The sequence below is a fragment of the Aspergillus bombycis genome, assembly GCF_001792695.1.
Source record: "Aspergillus bombycis strain NRRL26010 chromosome Unknown contig00094, whole genome shotgun sequence".
NCBI lineage: Eukaryota > Fungi > Ascomycota > Eurotiomycetes > Eurotiales > Aspergillaceae > Aspergillus > Aspergillus bombycis.
Window position 1 is genome coordinate 43,820 of NW_019170096.1, and position 18,059 is coordinate 61,878.

Consider the following 18,059-nt stretch of genomic DNA (forward strand, 5'->3'; position numbering starts at 1 on the left):
CTGCAAAGTGGGCAAGTCCATCTTCGATATTGGTTCACGTAGACTGAGGCGACGGAGAGATGTAGTAGATCAAGTATCAATTAGCTGGAAAGCATCCCACCACCGTTGTATTTTCACCGTGCAAAAGAAAATTCATTCTGACTGTTTCTTCTTCACACACTCTCTCTTCTTCTTCTTCTTCTTCTTTTTTTTTATCTTCATCCTTTCGGGCTCGGGGCATCGTTGGTTAACAATCGCCACCCGATGTGCGCCCTTCCGGCCTTCATTTGATGTGACGGAGAGTTTCAACTTCCCGAGGAATTCCTGCGCCCTATGGCTTATTCCGAGCCAGCCCTAAATCGCCCATGAACTATACTTCATATACAAATAATACAATCGAGAGAAAAGGCCATCCAAAGGTATAAATGAGAGGCTAACCTACTCTACTATTTAAAAATATCTAACACTAGAACTATCGCATTATATATATCATCCTTTTTAGTATCCATCGTTTTCTCCGTGCAGGAGGGATTCATCATGTCGCGTGCAGGACAACCAGTTGATGCCTCGCCATTGGGCCGACCCCTGGAGTTCCCCTTCTCCGGCCGGACTGCTCGTAACCGTTTCCTCAAGGGTGCTATGAGCGAGTGCTTGTCTTCATGGTCAGAGGACAACCTGTCGGCGCGTGGCATTCCTTCCCAAACGTTGGTGGAAACCTATTCCACCTGGGGCCAAGGAGAGATCGGCCTGATCTTGACGGGCAATGTCATGATTCATCCGCAACAGCTCGAGACGGAAGGCAACCTGGTCATCCCTGCAGATTCGCCCTTCGAGGGGGAACGGTTTGAGCAATACCAAAAGCTGGCTGCCGGAGCCACCGCGAAGGGTTCATTGATCGTGGCTCAAGTGAGCCACCCCGGGCGACAAACCCCTTCTCACCTGCAGCCACATCCCATCAGCGCCAGTGAAATCCAGTTAGCGGGTGAGGTCCTGGGCAATACGTATGGCGTCCCTCGCGCCGCCAACGACGACGACATCCGCCAGGTCATCGAGGGCTTCGCCCATGCCGCCGAGTTCCTGGACAAGGCGGGCTTTGACGGCATCCAGCTCCATGCGGCCCATGGCTACCTTCTGAGCCAATTTCTGTCGGAGACAACAAACAAGCGCACCGATCGCTACGGCGGTACGCTTGCCAACCGGATGCGACTGATCCTCGAGATCCGCGACGAGATTGCGAAGCGAGTCCACCCGGGATTCATTATCGGGGTCAAGGTGAACAGCGTGGAGTTTCAGCCCAACGGCTTCCAGCCCGAGGAAGCCCAGGAGCTGTGCCGCACGCTCGAGGACCACCGCTTTGACTTCGTGGAGCTGTCTGGCGGCACCTACGAAAACTGGAAGATGCACGACGAAGGCAAGCGGGATTCGACGAAACGTCGGGAAGCCGTAAGTTCACGTCAGCCATCTATCTATATTCCACACCGCACAGCATGTTGACCGGTACTTGGGGGAACAGTTTTTCCTGGATTTCGCACAGATGATTGTTTCCTCCCTCTCCAAGACCAAGTCGTATTTGACCGGTGGCTTCCGCTCCGCCGAGGGAATGCTCAAGGGCCTAGAGACGTTAGACGGCGTGGGTCTCGCTCGTCCATTGTGCCAGGAGCCATTCCTCTGCCGGGACATCCTCCAGGGTAAGGTCTCCGGCGCACTGGTGCCTCAGATCAACCAATATGATTTTGGATTGGCTGCCGTTGCCGCGTGCATCCAGATGCGCCAGATGGGAACCGGATTGGCTCCGATTGATTTGAGCGTCTCGCAGGGAGCAGACTCGGTGGCCGCGGCGGTCGCTCGGTGGGCAGACCGGAAGGCCAAGGATCGATCTGAAGACGCTATCCAGCCTCCGGTCGTGCCGGGATATGCCGTTGCTTTGACGGTGTCCGCCTAGATTTAGACATGTGTCGCATAGATGCTCGGAGTCATGGTTTTATGTTATCTGATAGAATTCCTAACTGTGGACAAGCACATATTGCTATTTCTTCTCTTTGAGGAAAAAAAAAAAGGTAGTGGAATAGATTCAGAGCTGACTACATCTCATGTAGCTATACGAACAAGCGTCGCCTTGTTTCTCACGGTGAATACCCGGGGAGATCCAACTTGGGCAGAGAGACTGTAGGCACCTCTGCCATGTGAAGAGGAGCGCTGGCAAAGGGGACAAACCTCGCTACAAACGGCTCACTCTCGGTAGTAATCTCTGTTGGGACTCCATGCGCAGCCCCGTTCACCACCGGCCACACAATGCGGATCGCCGCGACCAAGATAACCATCGGCGGGGCACCTCGCTCGTAGATCGGGCTAGGGAGTGGACTTGCCGGGTCCGTGTCGTGACTCGCCCAGTGGATGGCCATCTGAGAGGGATCAATAGCCACGCGCCACTCGGCTCCCTCCTCGGGAACGAGCCTACGATCGCGAAGTTGGGGATATGTGGGATCCGTTGGCAACGGATCCACGTTCTTTTTCCAGTGAGTAGCTGCCGTGCTGGTCTCGGTGTAGGCGATGTCGAGGGCGTAGAGCAACGAGCCCCAGTAGATGGAGACAGCAGATGATAGTGGCCGGTGGACGACCCGAACTTCAGTACCAAGCGTGACAATGAGTTGTGACGACCCAGCCGGAATTGTGAAATGGACGACATCGCCGTGGTCGCGCCCCAGAGGGATTTCACGTCCGTCTGGCAGGTTGGCGTGTGAGGATGCTGTCGCCCAGCCGGGAAGCCGAGTATAGAAATCAAAGCTCTTGGTAGTAGTGAACCTGTAACGTATTATCTGGTCAAATGGATAGTGAGTATCGACTGTGACGGAGACGTGGCCTCCATCAAGCTGCATGGAGGTCTCCGCAGGGATGAGAAAGCGATGGATCAGGCCGTTACTGCCTTTACGGACAAAGGCAGAGCAGACCAGCTTTGGGAGACCTTGGTGATGATTTACCAAGCAGCACGGCTACATTATCTCCGACAGTCAGTATGTCTACATTCGATCATATCAAGAAAAGTGCAGGGCGCCACATACGTAGTCTGGCTCCAGCCCGAAGATATTGCCGTACGGGCTCACATCATAGAAGGGCCGACCGTCCAGTCGCTTGATCCATGGTTGATTGGACTGAGTGACATACTGATGGGTCCACCAGTCTGGCGAAATACCCCCTGGTAGGGCATTGAAAGCCGCCTGCTCTGTGAGATCGGCGTAGTCGTTGTCACCGAAGAGACGATGCAGCCAGGAGAGGGAAAACATTAGCTCCACAGCCATGCACAACTCGGTACCTCGCTCTGGGCTCAACCCTCCAAGGAATTCATCGCTTGTTATAGAGCCAGACGGGGTGCCATGGTGGTGAAAGGCCATGTCTACAGCCTCCCGGGTTTGGCGGGCGAGCTTCTCATCGTGGTTCATCCGGTACTTCTGCGCCATATACCGCAGCCCTAGGCCAGTGTTTGTTAGTATGACAATGAGGACAGTGTGTGTGTGTGTGTGTGTGTGTGTGTGTGTAAGGAACTATCTATGCTAACCTTGAGCCACGTTGATTCCATGCTGGAAATTGGGCTGAGGTTTAATAGACGCTGAGGTAGGAAATGCACCTGGAACAAAGAATTTGGACCAGTCACGACCACCGATCTCAGCCCCTGTCCACATCAAGTCCATGGTATCCCAGATAACCGATCGGTTCTCATCGGCTGCGTTCTCGTAGAGCCACTGAAGCGTGGTGGAAAGTTCGTGAGCCCGGGCTAGCCCAAAGTTGAGTGGATCAAACCGGTCGCCCTCGTGTGACAGGTAGCCCTGATAGTTATTCAGGATCATGCTATGCGCCAGACGGGTGAACTTCAGCATCGACTCGATGATCTCATCTCTGCGTCCCGGGTCAGCCTGCGCGTGCGCAGCCATACCAAGGAGCAGAAGACACCGCGCCCACAGCCCTCGGGTTTCTTTGGTGGTTTCGGGACCCAACCAGCCATCCTCAGCTTGGTGAGTGATCACGTAGTCAAGGAACTGATTCGCCTGGGCTTTGAGTCGCTCGTCGTCCAGCGTATATGCCAACGGCACAATTCCGTTGTACCAGTAGGGCGCTGCTTCGTTCAGCTCACTGTACTCTTCGGTGCCGCCCAGCCAGGAGCTGTTCTTGACATAGCGGTAGAAATCGAACATGTGGCCAGCTAGCCCATCAGCGGCCAGACGAAGCTGATCTCTCACCCATCCGCGTGGCTTGATTGCACCGACTGGGACTTCCTCATATTTGAACGACACCAGCTTTGCAGGCGCCATGATTAGCTGAATGGTCCTTGGGTATACGGAAACAAAGTGACCGCTGATACATTACAATCGGACGGGACTATTAAGGGAATTTCTAGGACAGTATGAACTGTGGGAAATCTCCGCGTGGGGAAACGCCGGTGCTCTCGAACGCGGCCATCTTGGTGTTCGAGTCTATAGAGCGGAACACACTCCGAATGGTGGGATAAGCTAAAGGATCTTCATGGACAAAGAGGAGAAAGCAGGCGCTCTAAGCAAGGCGCCCTGACTGTCATTGGCCGGGCCATTTCCTGGCTCATTGATAGTATAACCTTACAGTGAGACCCTGCTGATAATTCCTGGCACTAAGTTCTCTGATAGGCACTCGACCCTCGGGAGGTGATGCCGAACCTCCAGGCTCTCATCTCGAGATTTAGGATTCAGGACGATTGGGCACAGTTCTGGTAATTCTCCGGTGTTGGACGTCATGATTTGAGCAAACAAAACCGGGCGATACGAATATGTCGCTGTGAGGCAGCTATGTGGAGACCATGAGTATATAGATAGCGTCCGATGGCACCAGATCCACTGCTCCACTGATGCATACTATTCGAAGTCTTACTGCTAAGCATCACCATTAGACTCACCCAGCTACATTATTGTCACCTCTTGTGGAATCGATAGGGCGTGGTCCGCCTTGCATACTTCGATATTGGCCACTCTCCCGGATTATAGTTCCTCTCGAGTCTCTACACAGCCCACCATGGATAAAGCCATTAAGGAAGAAGGCACTATTCAACCCCAGAAGTTGGCGTCAGCCGACAAGGACGAGGTTGGTCATGTTGCCGAGTACAACGAGCAAGATCACGGTGCGGATTCGGAGCTATCACGCTCCCTAGAGTCCCGGCATTTGTTAATGTTCTCGATCGGATCGTCGATTGGAATGGCCCTGTGGCTAGGGTCCGGCACTTCGCTGATCAACGGTGGACCCGCTGCTATATTCCTCGGCTATTGCATCGCAGGCTCCATCGCATGGGCGCTCAGTCAAGCCATCGGCGAGCTGGCAGTCCTCTATCCCTTAGCCTCAGCATTCCCCCAATGGGCTACCAAGTTTATCGATAAAGCGCCCGCTTTCACAATAGGATGGGCGTACTGGTTTTCAGCCTCGATTACCCTCGCCAACGAGCTTCAGGGTGTGGTTACAGTCCTGAGCTTCTGGACGCAATCTGTGCCGACTGCGGCATGGCTCTCCATATTTTTGGTGGTGATCTTGATCATCGTGGTATGTGCCGTCAAGATTTTCGGAGAGGTGGAGGCCGTCATGTCGACCATCAAGCTATTCTGGATTGTGGTGGTGATTATAAGCTGCATCATCATCAGTGCTGGCGGGGCGCCTAACCATCATAAGACTGGGTTTGAGTACTGGAACTCCATGCCTTTTACCAATGGTTTCAAAGGGTTCCTCTCTGTTATGGGCACCTGTATTTTCGCTATGGGGGGCACTGAATTCAGCGGCATCGCTGCTGCGGAAGCTCGCAACCCATTGAAATCGGTCCCCAAAGCCGTCAATTCGATTTGGCTTCGTCTAACGCTCTTCTATGTCGTTGGCGGCCTGATGGTGACCATTACCGTCTCACCCAAAGACCCAGATCTCTTCGGTGGTGAAGGGATCAATGCCAGCCCCTACGTGATCGCTTTCCGCAATGCTGGTATCCCGGGCCTCGCACACGCGATGAATGCAGTTATTTTTATCAGTGTAGTTTCTTCCGGGAATGCACAAGCATATGCTGCTACTCGTACGGTGGTCGGTCTGGCAAATATCGACATGGCACCGGCCATTTTCACAAAGTGTGACCGGCTGGGTCGCCCGTGGGCGGCCATCTTGATCACATTCCTCGTGGGAGGCGGCCTATGCTATCTCAACGTCACTAATTCCGGTGCAACGGTATTTGGATGGTTTTCGAACCTGACGGCCCTGTGCATTCTCTGGCTCTGGGGCACGATATTCCTGTCTCATTTGCGGTTCCGTATGGCATGGAGGGCTCAGGGCCGTTCGCTGGACGACCTACCATGGAGGTCGTGGGCAGGGCTCTTTGGAACTGTCTATGGGTTGACCTGGTGTATACTGTTGGTTGTTGTCCAGTTTTACTTGGCTGTGTGGCCTCTCAAGAAAAAGAGCAGTGCTGAAAACTTCTTTGCGAACTATATATCGATCGTTGCCATTGTGGGTCTATACGTCGGGAGCAAGATTTACTATCGAGGTCCGCTATGGATCCGTGCGAAGGACATCGACCTGAACACAGGCCGCAGACACTACGTGAGCGAAGATCTGGAAGCTCGGGTCAAATCGAGCTCGGGGATCAAGAAGATGGTCGGGTTTATCATGGGAGAATCGAAGGTTTAGAACCGAGTGGCGTGGTCTAGTCCGATGGAGTTGTATAGGTGATCCAGGGTATATCCCATCTACGTAGCTGACTATCTATGCATGCTTTCTATTTCTCAGTCAGACGTTTTCGTTTGCTAGTAGAGCAGCACAGTTCTCTGGTATCATTCCATAGACAAGCACATCGCCAGTCACTTGTCGTCCATACGTCCTCTCCGACACCACCCAAGAGGAACTCGATCACCCCCAGTCCAAACCGAGACCACTTTATGCCCTCACGTCTACGATGTTGGTATCAGCCCGTGTTCCAATTTCCAACATGTCTCCGCAGACGCTACTAGTTTCACTGGCAATGGCCAACCATCTCCCAATCCGAGTACCATCTATACAACCAGCGAACCATACTCGTGGAGCTAGATTATCCATGTCTCAGGAAATTTTCCGACGGGGGGGAGATCTGCACGTTAAGAGTCACACGTTATCATTAATTAATTTAACCCAATTACTCCGCACAGGAATGAAGCACCCCGGTTAATAGCACCGCAGGTCGCCCAATAAATCCTCGGGATAGTCATACACGGTCCGAGGCCAGACCGCGTGATATCCAGCGATGTAACTGTACCATGTCAGCTCGGTAGATAAGCCCTAACAACCACCGAATCAATATATTAAATCTTCGGGACCTGATCCCGTCCTTCGGCTCAGTTAACAAGGGGAGCATATTGTACAGAGGCCGTGATAGATAGAAAAGCAGCTTGGAAAGATACCTTGACCAGCCAAGTAAAACCCATCCCGGTTCAATCTCAAGTACGAGATACATCTGTAAGCTATTTAGAGAGAACCAGCCTACTCAAAGCCCTAAAATGCGAATGCAACTCAGTCTCCTATTAGCAGCTGCTGGAACAACCGTCCTCGCAGTCAACCCACGAGATGCGCCCAAAGAACCGACCGGCGTCAAAACCATCACCAGCCCGAATGGTAGCACGATTCGGTACAAGGAACCCGGCGAAGAAGGCGTCTGTGAAACCACTCCAGGGGTCGAATCGTACAGCGGTTACATTGATATCACGCCGGATATCCATGTGTTTTTCTGGTTCTTTGAATCAAAGCGCGACCCGAAGCATGATCCGGTGACGCTCTGGCTCAATGGAGGACCGGGCAGTGATTCGCTGATTGGGCTGTTTGAGGAATTGGGCCCTTGTACTGTCGCGGAGAATATGACAACAGTTCTTCGCGATCATTCTTGGACGGAGGTTTCTAACCTGTTGTTTCTTTCTCAGCCCGTGGGGACAGGTATGCGGTTTACCGTGATATTAGGTGGGTTGGCTGTGTGTGCTAATAAGCTTGCAGGGTTCTCTTATAGCACGAAGGAGGTTGGATCCTTAGATCCTACTTATCTGACGGTCGAATCGACTGCCAACAAGACCGAAGAAGGGCGGTGGTCTGTCATCAATGTCACTGCGCTCGACACAAGCCGGTTGGCGGCGGAGTCTGCGTGGGAGCTGCTTCAAGGCTTTTACAGCGCACTGCCAGATTTAGATGCAGATGTTGAGTCGACGGATTTTAACCTCTGGTATCCGAAACCCCGAGTGAATGCTCTCGTAGATCCATACAGCTGATCCGATAACTAGGACCGAATCATTCGGTGGCCACTGGGGCCCCAGTTTCTCCACATACTTCTATGAGCAGAACGAGAAGCTCCCTGAAGATGGTTCCAAAGGCCGCAAACTGAACTTCAAGTCTCTTGGGATCATAAACGGCATCATTGATGAGCCAACGCAGACGAAGTACCTTCTCGAGTTCACAAAGAAGAACACATACGGGGTACAGCTTATCAACGACACAGTCTATGACCACGGTGCCTTCAGCCTCTACATGCCAGATGGCTGTCAAGACCAGCTTGACTACTGTAACTGGATGAAGCGGGAAAATGCCATTGTCCGTCGGTCAGCGTGTGCCGCCGCTCAATTTATCTGCCAGACCACTGTGGAAGGACTGTTCTATCGCTTCGGCGATCGTGGAACCTATGATATCGTACGTCTGACATCTCCTTCATCACGCATTGATGGCTGACCAGGCCATACCAGCGTAAACCTACCGGTCAAGACGTTCCCCCGAGTTACTGGCGTGTAGGTGTTTACATACCCTCCATTCCTAAATTTGCTTGCCAACTGACATACAACATAGGACTACCTCAATACTGCCCCTGTCCAAGACGCTCTCGGGGTAGATCTAAACTACACCTCAAGCAACCTGATCTACACAGCTTTCAGTCTGTCCGGTGACTTCGCGGCGCCGTATCTTCCTGATCTAGAAAAGCTCCTGGAACTAGATATCCAGATCTCCCTTGTCTACGGCGACGCCGACTACATCTGCAACTGGCTCGGCGGGGAGGCAATCTCCAAGGTTGCCCAATGGTCGGGTCGAGAAGCGTTCAACAATGCAGGATACACGAACCTCGTGGTGGATGGGACGGCATACGGCGAAACTCGGCAGTATGGAAAGTTGAGCTTTACCCGTGTTTGGGAGGCTGGACATGAAGTTCCCTGTATGAGATTCCGTTTTTTTTGGTTCTCTGTTTGATGATGTCTTAAATGCTAACTTGAGCATGGCTAGACTTCCAACCGGCTGCTGCGTTGCAGATCTTTAATAGGACTATTAATGGGTTTGATATTGCTACCGGGGAGGTTGAGGTCTCTCCTGGGAGTGATTATGCGACAAATGGTACGGCTGAGACTACTCATACGACTACTTTGCCTCCTCTTGCTGCTTCAACTTCGGTTTGATAGTTATAGAGGTCCTTGGGCCATTCATTTTGAGCGGTGCAGTATGTGGAATACCTAGGTCCTAGTGTAGGGGTACATGTTTGACAGAACTCTGAGGTTTTCCGCGGATGGCTCTTCTCTTGCTGGGAATAAAATTGTGGACAGCTTGCTATGTGGTTCTGCATCGGGGACAATGTTCCATTCTACTCGAGAACTGTCTAGGGTTGTTAATCTGAGGGGGTGGAGTTGGGTACCTACCCAAATGCTGCTGGCTGGATTGACGTCATTGGCTATGTAAGATGTAGACGATAGCAGGTTGGATAGTGAGAGATTATGGTTACATGTCAAACATAGTTTGGAGACAGGAAGTCGGCAGGGTTTCCTGAGATATAAAGCCTGCGACAGTTGCGTCAGACTTGTGCGTTCAAGGACAACATTGTGATGACTTGGCTCCTAACTCCTGAGAAGGGAGGGAACGTGGTCTCTGAACGACCATATTGAGCTTTATACATAGCTCTAGAAGTACTACTAGTAGGAGCGACCACTTATGGCATGCATAAGCTACGCCCATAATACTAACTAGCATCTGTTGAGAGGAAGTAGAGAGGATGTCTTTGATTGGCTATACAGTAAATAGCTGACTAGCCTGATTAGAAAGTAATATTATCATGTGATCTAGTACTAGTCCTATTATGGCAGGCGGTCCTTGATGGAAATCGGGGCTAGCCGGAGCCCATCAACCTCGAGGTAGGCAACGACACTTTTACTAGTATTCTAGACCACTTCTATCTCCACAGATATAGTCTCTTTGGAACCCGAAGGTCTTCTTAAAGTTCATATAAAATAGGAGTTACCTCTAGGATCTACTAATATTGATTCAGGATCAATATTAACTATGCTATAACGCCCTCCTAAATAGACACATTTCGATCAGGAAGTCAAGAAAGTGTACACATTATTCTGCCGCACGATACAGAGGCCGCCGCCTGCTTGATTGGGCCCAGTCCCCTCCAGACGGGTCCCTGGATGTATTATTGATTGATAGAAAACACGCCGCGACCCAAACAAATAAATTAGGCCTCTCTACACCACCGCCCCACCAATCAATCTACATTCGCAATTGACTGCTCCTAAAGAAAAGATATTTTTCGATATATACCCATTCCACCCTATCTCCAAAGCTTCGCATTATAAAATTCATTTTCCCATCACCATGTCTACCCCGATGTCCGATGGCTCCCCAGCACAAGAATCCGAGAACCCTCTCCTCCGCGCCTCAAATCCGATGGTCTCCGATCTGGAACAAGAAGTTCTCGATGAATACTCTAGGCTACTGGGCAATGTAAATAAGGTATGTAGTGCACATTGATCTTCTCAATCTTTGAATATCATTTCTATCTCTCGATGTGGTTGTTGTTCGCTATACCCCGCGCATCCTATCTCCATTATATCCCCGCCGCCCATCCCACTCCTATTTTCGAGAGAATAGCGTCACCAAGCTTATACTGATGCGACCTGTCTACAGCTGTCTGACAAGCTCGCCGACCTCTCCGGTGATCCCTCATCCCTTACCCTGGACGGCCTCCGACTTCTTGAACGGAAGACGGCGACGGTTTGCACCCTTTTGAAGGCCAGTGTGTACAGCATTGTGCTCCAGCAACAGATCTTCAACGAGAATGAGGAACAGCAGCAGATGGAGCAGCAGGGCGATCAGATGCAGTATCATGATCAGGGGTACGATTATCAGGATGACGATATGAGCTTTGAAGGGCGGTTTACTTGATGTTGGCCGTCTTGTTTCGCTTCTGTGATTATTGTATGGGTTTTTTGTTTCTTTTTTCTCTTTCTCTTTCTCTTTCTCTTTCTCTTTCTCTTCCTCTTTCTTGCATATATAGGTGTGGGCCATGGGTATACCCCCTTTGTTTTGTATGTGGGTTTTGTATGTGGGTTTTGGTGTTGGGCTTTAGAGGGTTGAATGATTATGGAACCAGGACCTGGATTGATATGAAATACTATGACACTAGCCTTGCAGATACAAATACATGTCAGGGTACAAAACGAACAAAAGGAGGAAAAAGGATTATATACATCGCCATAACGCAAAGAAGCGTGCATCACATGCCGCAAACGATGCCCATATTCGTACAGTCTATTCTATGCGAGATGATGACTGTCGAGACGTCGAGATAACGAAAAGAAGGCTATCCAGACTATTTGAAATCATTGAAGACCCGGAAAGAAATGTTCAACTAGGAAGAACGTAACATCGTGCCGAAGACGCTGATTAGTATCTTCCCGAGTAGTAGACCTTACGGACATCGACCATCTTCTTGCCACGAGCACGGGCAATATCCTCTGGGTTGCGTTGACTCATGAGAGCCTCGTAAGCTGCCTTAACAGTGTTCATAGGGTTTCTCGAGCGACCGACACGAGCGGCGAGGTCATGAATACCGGCTGCACGGCACATCTCGAAGATCAAATGCTGACAACGGAGTCCGAATCCTATGCACTGTGAGTAGCTGGAACCAGTAGCCCATGATTAAGCGAATACGTACCTGGTGGACGAGTCATCAACTTCAACTCAGCTGCTCCAACCTTGCCCTCAACATCACCAAAGATGGTGCGGCCCTCGTACCGTGGGATGGGTTGCATGTTTCTGATGGCTCGGTATTTGGATTGTGTGATGGCATCGGCGGACTCCTCGGACTTGGCTTCTCCAATTCCCAGGAGACCATTGCCGTTGCCAGCGATGGAAAGGCAGTACATACGACGCACCTTACCCAGACGAGTTTGGTTAACAACCGAGTGCGAAACAAGGGTCTTCGTCGCCAGACCCTTGACAAAGACTTGGTCATAGCCTGTGGACTGTAGAAGCCTCTTCAACGCCTCAGTTATTTCCTCACTCTCTCCAAACCTTGGCGACGTTTGCATCTCAAAAGGCTTGACAGGTTTGGTTTCCTCCGTCAGGGGCTCCCCCGGGCTGAACAAATCCGGTACCAAGGCACTGTGAGGGTTCAATTCATTCTCCTCCTTGCCCAGGGTGACTCGCAAGGTGTCAGCGAACCGCACCCAATCAGCTGCGGTGGCATCCTCTGGCATTTCCTGGAAGAAGCGGGCGAAGTCTTCGACAAAATCATCATCGCTTTTGAGGGTCGCGTTGTAGTCGGAGTTGGACTTGGGCGCCCGGACATGTTTGTCCACGCCAGGTTCAATGGTGGAGAAATCATCCAGGTAGTTAAGCTTCATCGGATCCCGGCGAATAGCAAACTGTTCTGCCATGTCTTTGGGGTCGATTGCCGCCTCGCCGGCTTCAATTGCGGCCAGCTGTTCAGGAGTGTATTCTTCCTTCAGGCCTGCCTTTTCATCTTCCGTGTACGGCTGAAAGTGCTTCGGCTTCATATCCCGCGTAATTTCTTCCAAAGTCTTCTCATCTCGGGCTTTGAAGTTGGGGAATTTTGGTTTACGGTTCGCGAACTGTGTCGGGGAAGGGTGGAATTGGCGACTAGGCACTCGTGTGCCGGCGGAGACACCTCGAGTAAAGCTGCAAAACACACATCTTGCCGGCCGTGCGATGCTCATGTTGAAGGATAGGAGCTCTCTGGCCAGCAGAGGCCACTGGAGAGTGATTTCCGGAAAGAAGAAAGGGATTGGGGGAAAGTGGTATCGACCGCGGTGCGTAGGGTGGACGGAGGTTTGGATGGTTGAAGAACTGAAGGACTAAAAGCCGGCGAAATTCTCAGCGGAGCGGTTCGACCAATTGCCGCCCGCCTTTTTTTGGTCACTCATCTTGTCCCTCCAGAAATTAAGCCCATTTTCTCTTTCTGCTCTTCTTTCGCAACAATTCCTCTGCTCTCTAGAATTTTTCGCATTGGGCTTGGTATATATGTTCGCTTTTAGGGCGGGTCTCTCCCTATCGCGAAAACACTACTCTTCAATTCTATCTTTGCGGACTGGACATCTCGTCCATTCCAAGTCTCTCTTGTCCCACCGTCTATACCCCATTGCGCCGTTCTCCTCAACCATAATGTCGAACTCTCCCAAAAGTCCAGATACGAGTGCGAAGCGGCGCAAGAAGACCAAGGTTGACCGAGAAAAGACTAGTGGTTTTGACGAAGTCCTGCAAGCTGATATCGACCACCTTCTGCGGAAGCACAAGCCGGAGAGCGAGATTGGCGTAGAAGATGCTTCCACACCACCACCGACTTCTCTACCGGAGACTTTTACCGAGATCGAAGTCAAGGTCACCGAGATATCCTCAACTGGCGATGGCCTTGCATTGTCCGAAGATGCGAACCATGTCTACGTCGTTCCGTTTACCGTGCCCGGCGATAAGGCCTTGGTGAAGATCGTGCGGCATTTTCCTCGATTGTCCTACAGTTTGACAGATTTTCTCAAAGTGATTGAGCCAGGCCCTCAGCGAAATGATGCCGGGATAGGGTGCCAATACTTTGGCAAGTGCTCCGGTTGCCAGCTACAGATGATGCCCTACGAAGATCAGCTGGCTCATAAGAAGCGCATTGTGGAAAAGGCTTATGCCAACTTCTCCGGCTTGATCCCGGAGTTAATTCCGGCCGTTGACAACACTTTTCCCTCCCCTCTGCAGTACGGTTATCGCACGAAGTTGACGCCACATTTTGCGGGCCCCGGCGGGAACAGGAGGAGCAAAGCTCCTAAAGAACCTCATAAAGAGGTCCCACCCATTGGATTCTGTTATAAGAACCAGCGCCGGGATCTGGATATTGAAGATTGTCCTTTGGGTACCGATATTGTGCGAAAGGGCCTGAAAAGTGAGAGAAAGAAGGTTGCAGAAAACATTGGGAAATACACTAAAGGCGCAACTATTTTGTTGCGTGAATCTACCGCGCGACTTCCTAAAGATGGTGTGGATCCTGGTTCGACGGTCAAGGACCGTGAGATTGAAGTGGGCGAGGATTCCGGAGATGTGATTCAGATCGAACGAGAGAAGTACACCGAAGAGAAGCGGTGTGTGACGGATCCCAATGGTACGTCGGTCGAGTACATCGATGATTACTTCTTCAGCAACAGAGCTGGCGCTTTCTTCCAAAACAACAATTCCATCCTCTCCGGCTTCACAGACTACATCCGCCAGCTTGCGTTACCAAAAAACAACCAAGAAGACCCCAAGCCGATCAAGTATCTTCTAGATGCCTATTCCGGGTCCGGTCTTTTCACAATCACCCTCTCGCCGCTCTTCAAGTCAAGCCTTGGTGTGGATGTGGCCGGAGATTCCATTGTCTCTGCACGAGAGAATGCGCGCGCCAACTCCCTTCCCAACACTGGCTTTGCCGCGGCAGATGCCGCCACGCTTTTCAAAGACGTACCCTATCCTCCCGACCAGACACTCCTTGTCATTGACCCGCCCCGCAAGGGTTGCAGTGATGATTTCCTCCAACAGCTTCTGACTTTTGGGCCTCGCCGCGTCGTCTATGTGAGTTGCAACGTGCATACTCAGGCGCGGGATGTGGCGGTTATGGTCCAGGGTGACAAGGAAAAGAATATCCGTTTTGAGATTGAGAGTATCAGAGGCTTTGATTTCTTTCCTCAAACGGGCCACGTTGAAGGTGTGGCAATCTTAAACAAGACTACATTCTAAAAAGTGAAGGCGATGGCACAAAAGACATAACGTTAACATCCTTAACCGGAGTTGTTGGACTTCAACCGGCGTTGGCTACGACATAAAAAAGCATAGCATAGACTTTAATTGACGATTCTCTATTGTTAGTACATGAATGAGCTTTTCGCGAAGCAGGAAATATTGTTTTTGGCTTTTTCTTCTAAGATACGATCCAGTCTCTTGTTCTACCCCACTGGACCAGGTTGGACATGGCAGGAGTATATATATATAGTGAATAATACCTGGGCATCTGCCGCGATTCATGAGTACCTAGTAGCTGCTAAAGCTTCATATCCCTTAGTATATTGTCATCGTAGAGGCAGAAGCCACGGGTTCGCCTGGTTAAGTATAGCTCGAGGATCACATGGACACATAATGTATACTAGTACAGTTGGAATGATCTAAGTTAGAAAGGCATCTCACGTTCACAAGCACCCTTCAACCAGACTCCCTTGACATCTGGGGAACCCCCCTGTCCTATTTCAGCGTGAGATCTCATCCAAGACACGCATATAGAACAAAGTTTACGTGTGAACTGCCCATTTACCTCAACAGCCTAGCTCACAAGGTATGTACCAGGCGATGTACTACGGCCGACTACTGACAAGTACAACAGAGTATAGATAGAAGTATAGGCAAAGTGAGCCGAGACGTGCCATGAAATAACGTACGGGCCAGTGTCTGGTCTTCATACTTGAATGGGTTACAGTTTTTAGCTATGAACGTGGACCGGACAACATACTTTTGCGGGCCAAGTTGTTGTCGAAGCTACTAGTAGTTCCAAGGCTGCAACTCGTTTCTGCACGTCATCAAACCTAGGATTCAGTTTATATTCCATGACTATATGTCACAACTGCTGTTGATCCACAGAATACCTTTAAAAGTCGCTCCGCCTATGATACTTTGAAGAAAAAGATTGGCCAGATTGTCAATCACTATGTCTTCACCAACTCTGAAGCTACTCAAGTCAGATCTGTTCAAATCAATTCCTGAGCATCTGACTAATGATGAAAGGATAGAACTTAGCTATCACCGCGCTTACGCGGTTGCTAAGGCATATGGTGAGGTTCGTTAAACGAGGATGGGTACAACTTACTCATCGATTTAGGCTTGACAGCATCAGATATTCTCAATCTGACCCCAAAGTTCTGGCAGATTCACCAGGACATGACCCTTTCTCTTGATAATGCAGCATTTGTCTTAATTTCAATTCAGTATAATATTGCTGGAGCGACTTTCGCTATGTTTGTGACAGATCAGCCCGGGTATCAGCCACTTTTGGATCGTATACTCAAGTTTGACGTCTCGTAAGCTCCTTGTGCCTGAGTGGACTGCCGTCACATAGATAAAGCTGACATTCCTTAATAGTGTGCAGTTTATGCTCACAGAGGTTGGACATGGGCTGGATGCTCGGAACCTAGAAACAACAGCGACATTGCTTCCAAATGGCGATTTCGATATTCATACGCCCAACTCAAATGCAGCAAAGTAAACGAAGCCATGCACTATATTGCTAGCTTCCTGCAGCTAACTGGCTTAGATTCACACCCCCGAACTGGCCAAGAAAGGGCTTTCCTCGAGTTGCTCTTGTGTTTGCCCGGCTTCTCGTTTCTGGTGACGATTGGGGGGTTAGGCCATTCATCGTCTGGCTTAATGATGGCAAGAATATGTGTGAAGGAGTCACCGCCAAGTATACAGATCCTAAGAGAGTTCGTGTTGCCTATTATCTGAGAACTAAAACCCTACAGGTTACTCCCTAAACGAGCAGGATCGAAACCATTAGATCATGCCATCACAATATTTACACACGTCCGTCTACCCAGATCAGCGCTTCTGGGACCTCTAAAGAAGCCTGACAATATGCAAGAGGGCTTCCTGTCAATGACTCGGCGTACTGCTGTTGGTTCGCTCGCAGTCACTACGTCCCTGATCCCACAAATGAAGAGAGCCGTCTTTGTGGCTGGCAAGTACAGTCTTCGCCGACGGATAATGAGACAAACTAGTAAACCTGTTCCTATCATCTCATTCCGCACCCAACAACTCCCTATACTGCATGCATTGGCACAGATCGCGGCCTTCGACCCATTCGCACAAGACAGCATCCGACAATTCAAAAGGTCGAACGGTATGCCACTCATCCAGCATGTTATCAGCGTCACATTCAAGGCAGTGCTATGCCAGGCTTCCCAGTCCATGTTCCATGCCCTATCCGAGCGTTGCGGCGCGCAGGGCTTATGGGAGTATAACGAAATAATTGGACCACAACTAGAAGCGCGCATGGTTTCGATCGTGGAAGGGGATATCTTAGCATTGAGTATCAGTATGCTTCCCAGCTTCTTCTCTACTCCACACATCTCACAAGAGCAACCAGAAATCGGCACCGAACTCCTCCTCAACTGGTACCAACCCCCGCCCCCCACGAACCCAACATGTCTCCTTGCCCAGCACGAAAAAGGTCTCTTTGATGAGTCGCACTCAATACTGAATGGCCTAAAAGGAGGCCACCGGAGCGCCGAATTCAACTCGCTAATCCTACCAAGATGTCCAGCCCTCATAGAAGCCATCGGACATCGAAGAGCCTACGAAGCTGCCGCAAAAGCAGGCGTTGATTCGGATTTACTAGCCCTGTATGAGATTCATGCTATGCTGCTAGACCAAAGCTGGTACGTCCAACATACCGATATCACTCGGGAATATATCTTTCAGAAGGAGGCTCGTTTGCTGGATGCTTTGTTGCCCCGGTTAGATCCGTTACTGGATGCGACTGGTGCTGGACCATACTGCACGGCACCTATTCTATCGCAGGCTTCGTGGGATGCCTTTGTTGACGGGTTGGAGACACTCGGAGGAGTAGATATGAGTAATGATAAGGCTAGGCTTTGATTGTAAATGGATTGTCTGTAGCGGTTTGTCGCTATAGGTTGGGGAATGAGTTAGATCAAGTCCGTTGCGGCGAGGGTTTTCATTACTTAAATGCTCTTCATATTGCTCTCTTTCCAGCCCATTGTTCGACTTTAGTGATGGCG

The 18,059-nt window shown here is 50.5% G+C and overlaps 8 protein-coding genes across 8 annotated transcripts; 6 read left to right on the forward strand and 2 right to left on the reverse strand.

The window, feature by feature from the left end:
* Nucleotides 1-516: 516 nt before the first annotated feature.
* On the forward strand, nucleotides 517-1,921 carry ABOM_009339 (NADH:flavin oxidoreductase/NADH oxidase family protein; the record flags this gene model as incomplete). The annotated part of the gene is made up of 2 exons (XM_022536467.1): nucleotides 517-1,422; nucleotides 1,493-1,921. The coding sequence occupies 2 exons, from the start codon at nucleotides 517-519 to the stop codon at nucleotides 1,919-1,921; spliced, it is 1,335 nt and encodes a 444-aa protein (XP_022385925.1).
* A 181-nt stretch (nucleotides 1,922-2,102) lies between these two features.
* On the reverse strand, nucleotides 2,103-4,283 carry ABOM_009340 (uncharacterized protein; the record flags this gene model as incomplete). The annotated part of the gene is made up of 3 exons (XM_022536468.1): nucleotides 2,103-2,969; nucleotides 3,039-3,445; nucleotides 3,533-4,283. 3 exons carry the CDS (start codon nucleotides 4,281-4,283, stop codon nucleotides 2,103-2,105), a joined length of 2,025 nt encoding a protein of 674 aa, XP_022385916.1.
* A 730-nt stretch (nucleotides 4,284-5,013) lies between these two features.
* On the forward strand, nucleotides 5,014-6,654 carry ABOM_009341 (histidine permease; the record flags this gene model as incomplete). The annotated part of the gene is made up of 1 exon (XM_022536469.1): nucleotides 5,014-6,654. One exon carries the CDS (start codon nucleotides 5,014-5,016, stop codon nucleotides 6,652-6,654), a length of 1,641 nt encoding a protein of 546 aa, XP_022385896.1.
* An 842-nt stretch (nucleotides 6,655-7,496) lies between these two features.
* On the forward strand, nucleotides 7,497-9,419 carry ABOM_009342 (carboxypeptidase S1; the record flags this gene model as incomplete). The annotated part of the gene is made up of 6 exons (XM_022536470.1): nucleotides 7,497-7,926; nucleotides 7,984-8,206; nucleotides 8,265-8,667; nucleotides 8,721-8,762; nucleotides 8,821-9,181; nucleotides 9,250-9,419. 6 exons carry the CDS (start codon nucleotides 7,497-7,499, stop codon nucleotides 9,417-9,419), a joined length of 1,629 nt encoding a protein of 542 aa, XP_022385915.1.
* A 1,120-nt stretch (nucleotides 9,420-10,539) lies between these two features.
* Nucleotides 10,540-11,181, forward strand: ABOM_009343 (DASH complex subunit DAD3 family protein; the record flags this gene model as incomplete). The annotated part of the gene is made up of 2 exons (XM_022536471.1): nucleotides 10,540-10,749; nucleotides 10,924-11,181. Coding segments are annotated over 2 exons (468 nt in total), but the record flags the coding sequence as incomplete, so codon positions are not given.
* Nucleotides 11,182-11,682: 501 nt separating this feature from the next.
* On the reverse strand, nucleotides 11,683-12,977 carry ABOM_009344 (mitochondrial 37S ribosomal protein uS5m; the record flags this gene model as incomplete). Its single annotated transcript, XM_022536472.1, has 2 exons — nucleotides 11,683-11,900; nucleotides 11,954-12,977. 2 exons carry the CDS (start codon nucleotides 12,975-12,977, stop codon nucleotides 11,683-11,685), a joined length of 1,242 nt encoding a protein of 413 aa, XP_022385920.1.
* A 445-nt stretch (nucleotides 12,978-13,422) lies between these two features.
* ABOM_009345 (tRNA (uracil(54)-C(5))-methyltransferase) lies at nucleotides 13,423-15,012 on the forward strand (the record flags this gene model as incomplete). Its single annotated transcript, XM_022536473.1, has 1 exon — nucleotides 13,423-15,012. One exon carries the CDS (start codon nucleotides 13,423-13,425, stop codon nucleotides 15,010-15,012), a length of 1,590 nt encoding a protein of 529 aa, XP_022385919.1.
* A 958-nt stretch (nucleotides 15,013-15,970) lies between these two features.
* ABOM_009346 (putative acyl-CoA oxidase) lies at nucleotides 15,971-17,916 on the forward strand (the record flags this gene model as incomplete). Its single annotated transcript, XM_022536474.1, has 5 exons — nucleotides 15,971-16,094; nucleotides 16,142-16,340; nucleotides 16,402-16,521; nucleotides 16,574-16,723; nucleotides 16,782-17,916. The coding sequence occupies 5 exons, from the start codon at nucleotides 15,971-15,973 to the stop codon at nucleotides 17,914-17,916; spliced, it is 1,728 nt and encodes a 575-aa protein (XP_022385918.1).
* Nucleotides 17,917-18,059: the final 143 nt, after the last annotated feature.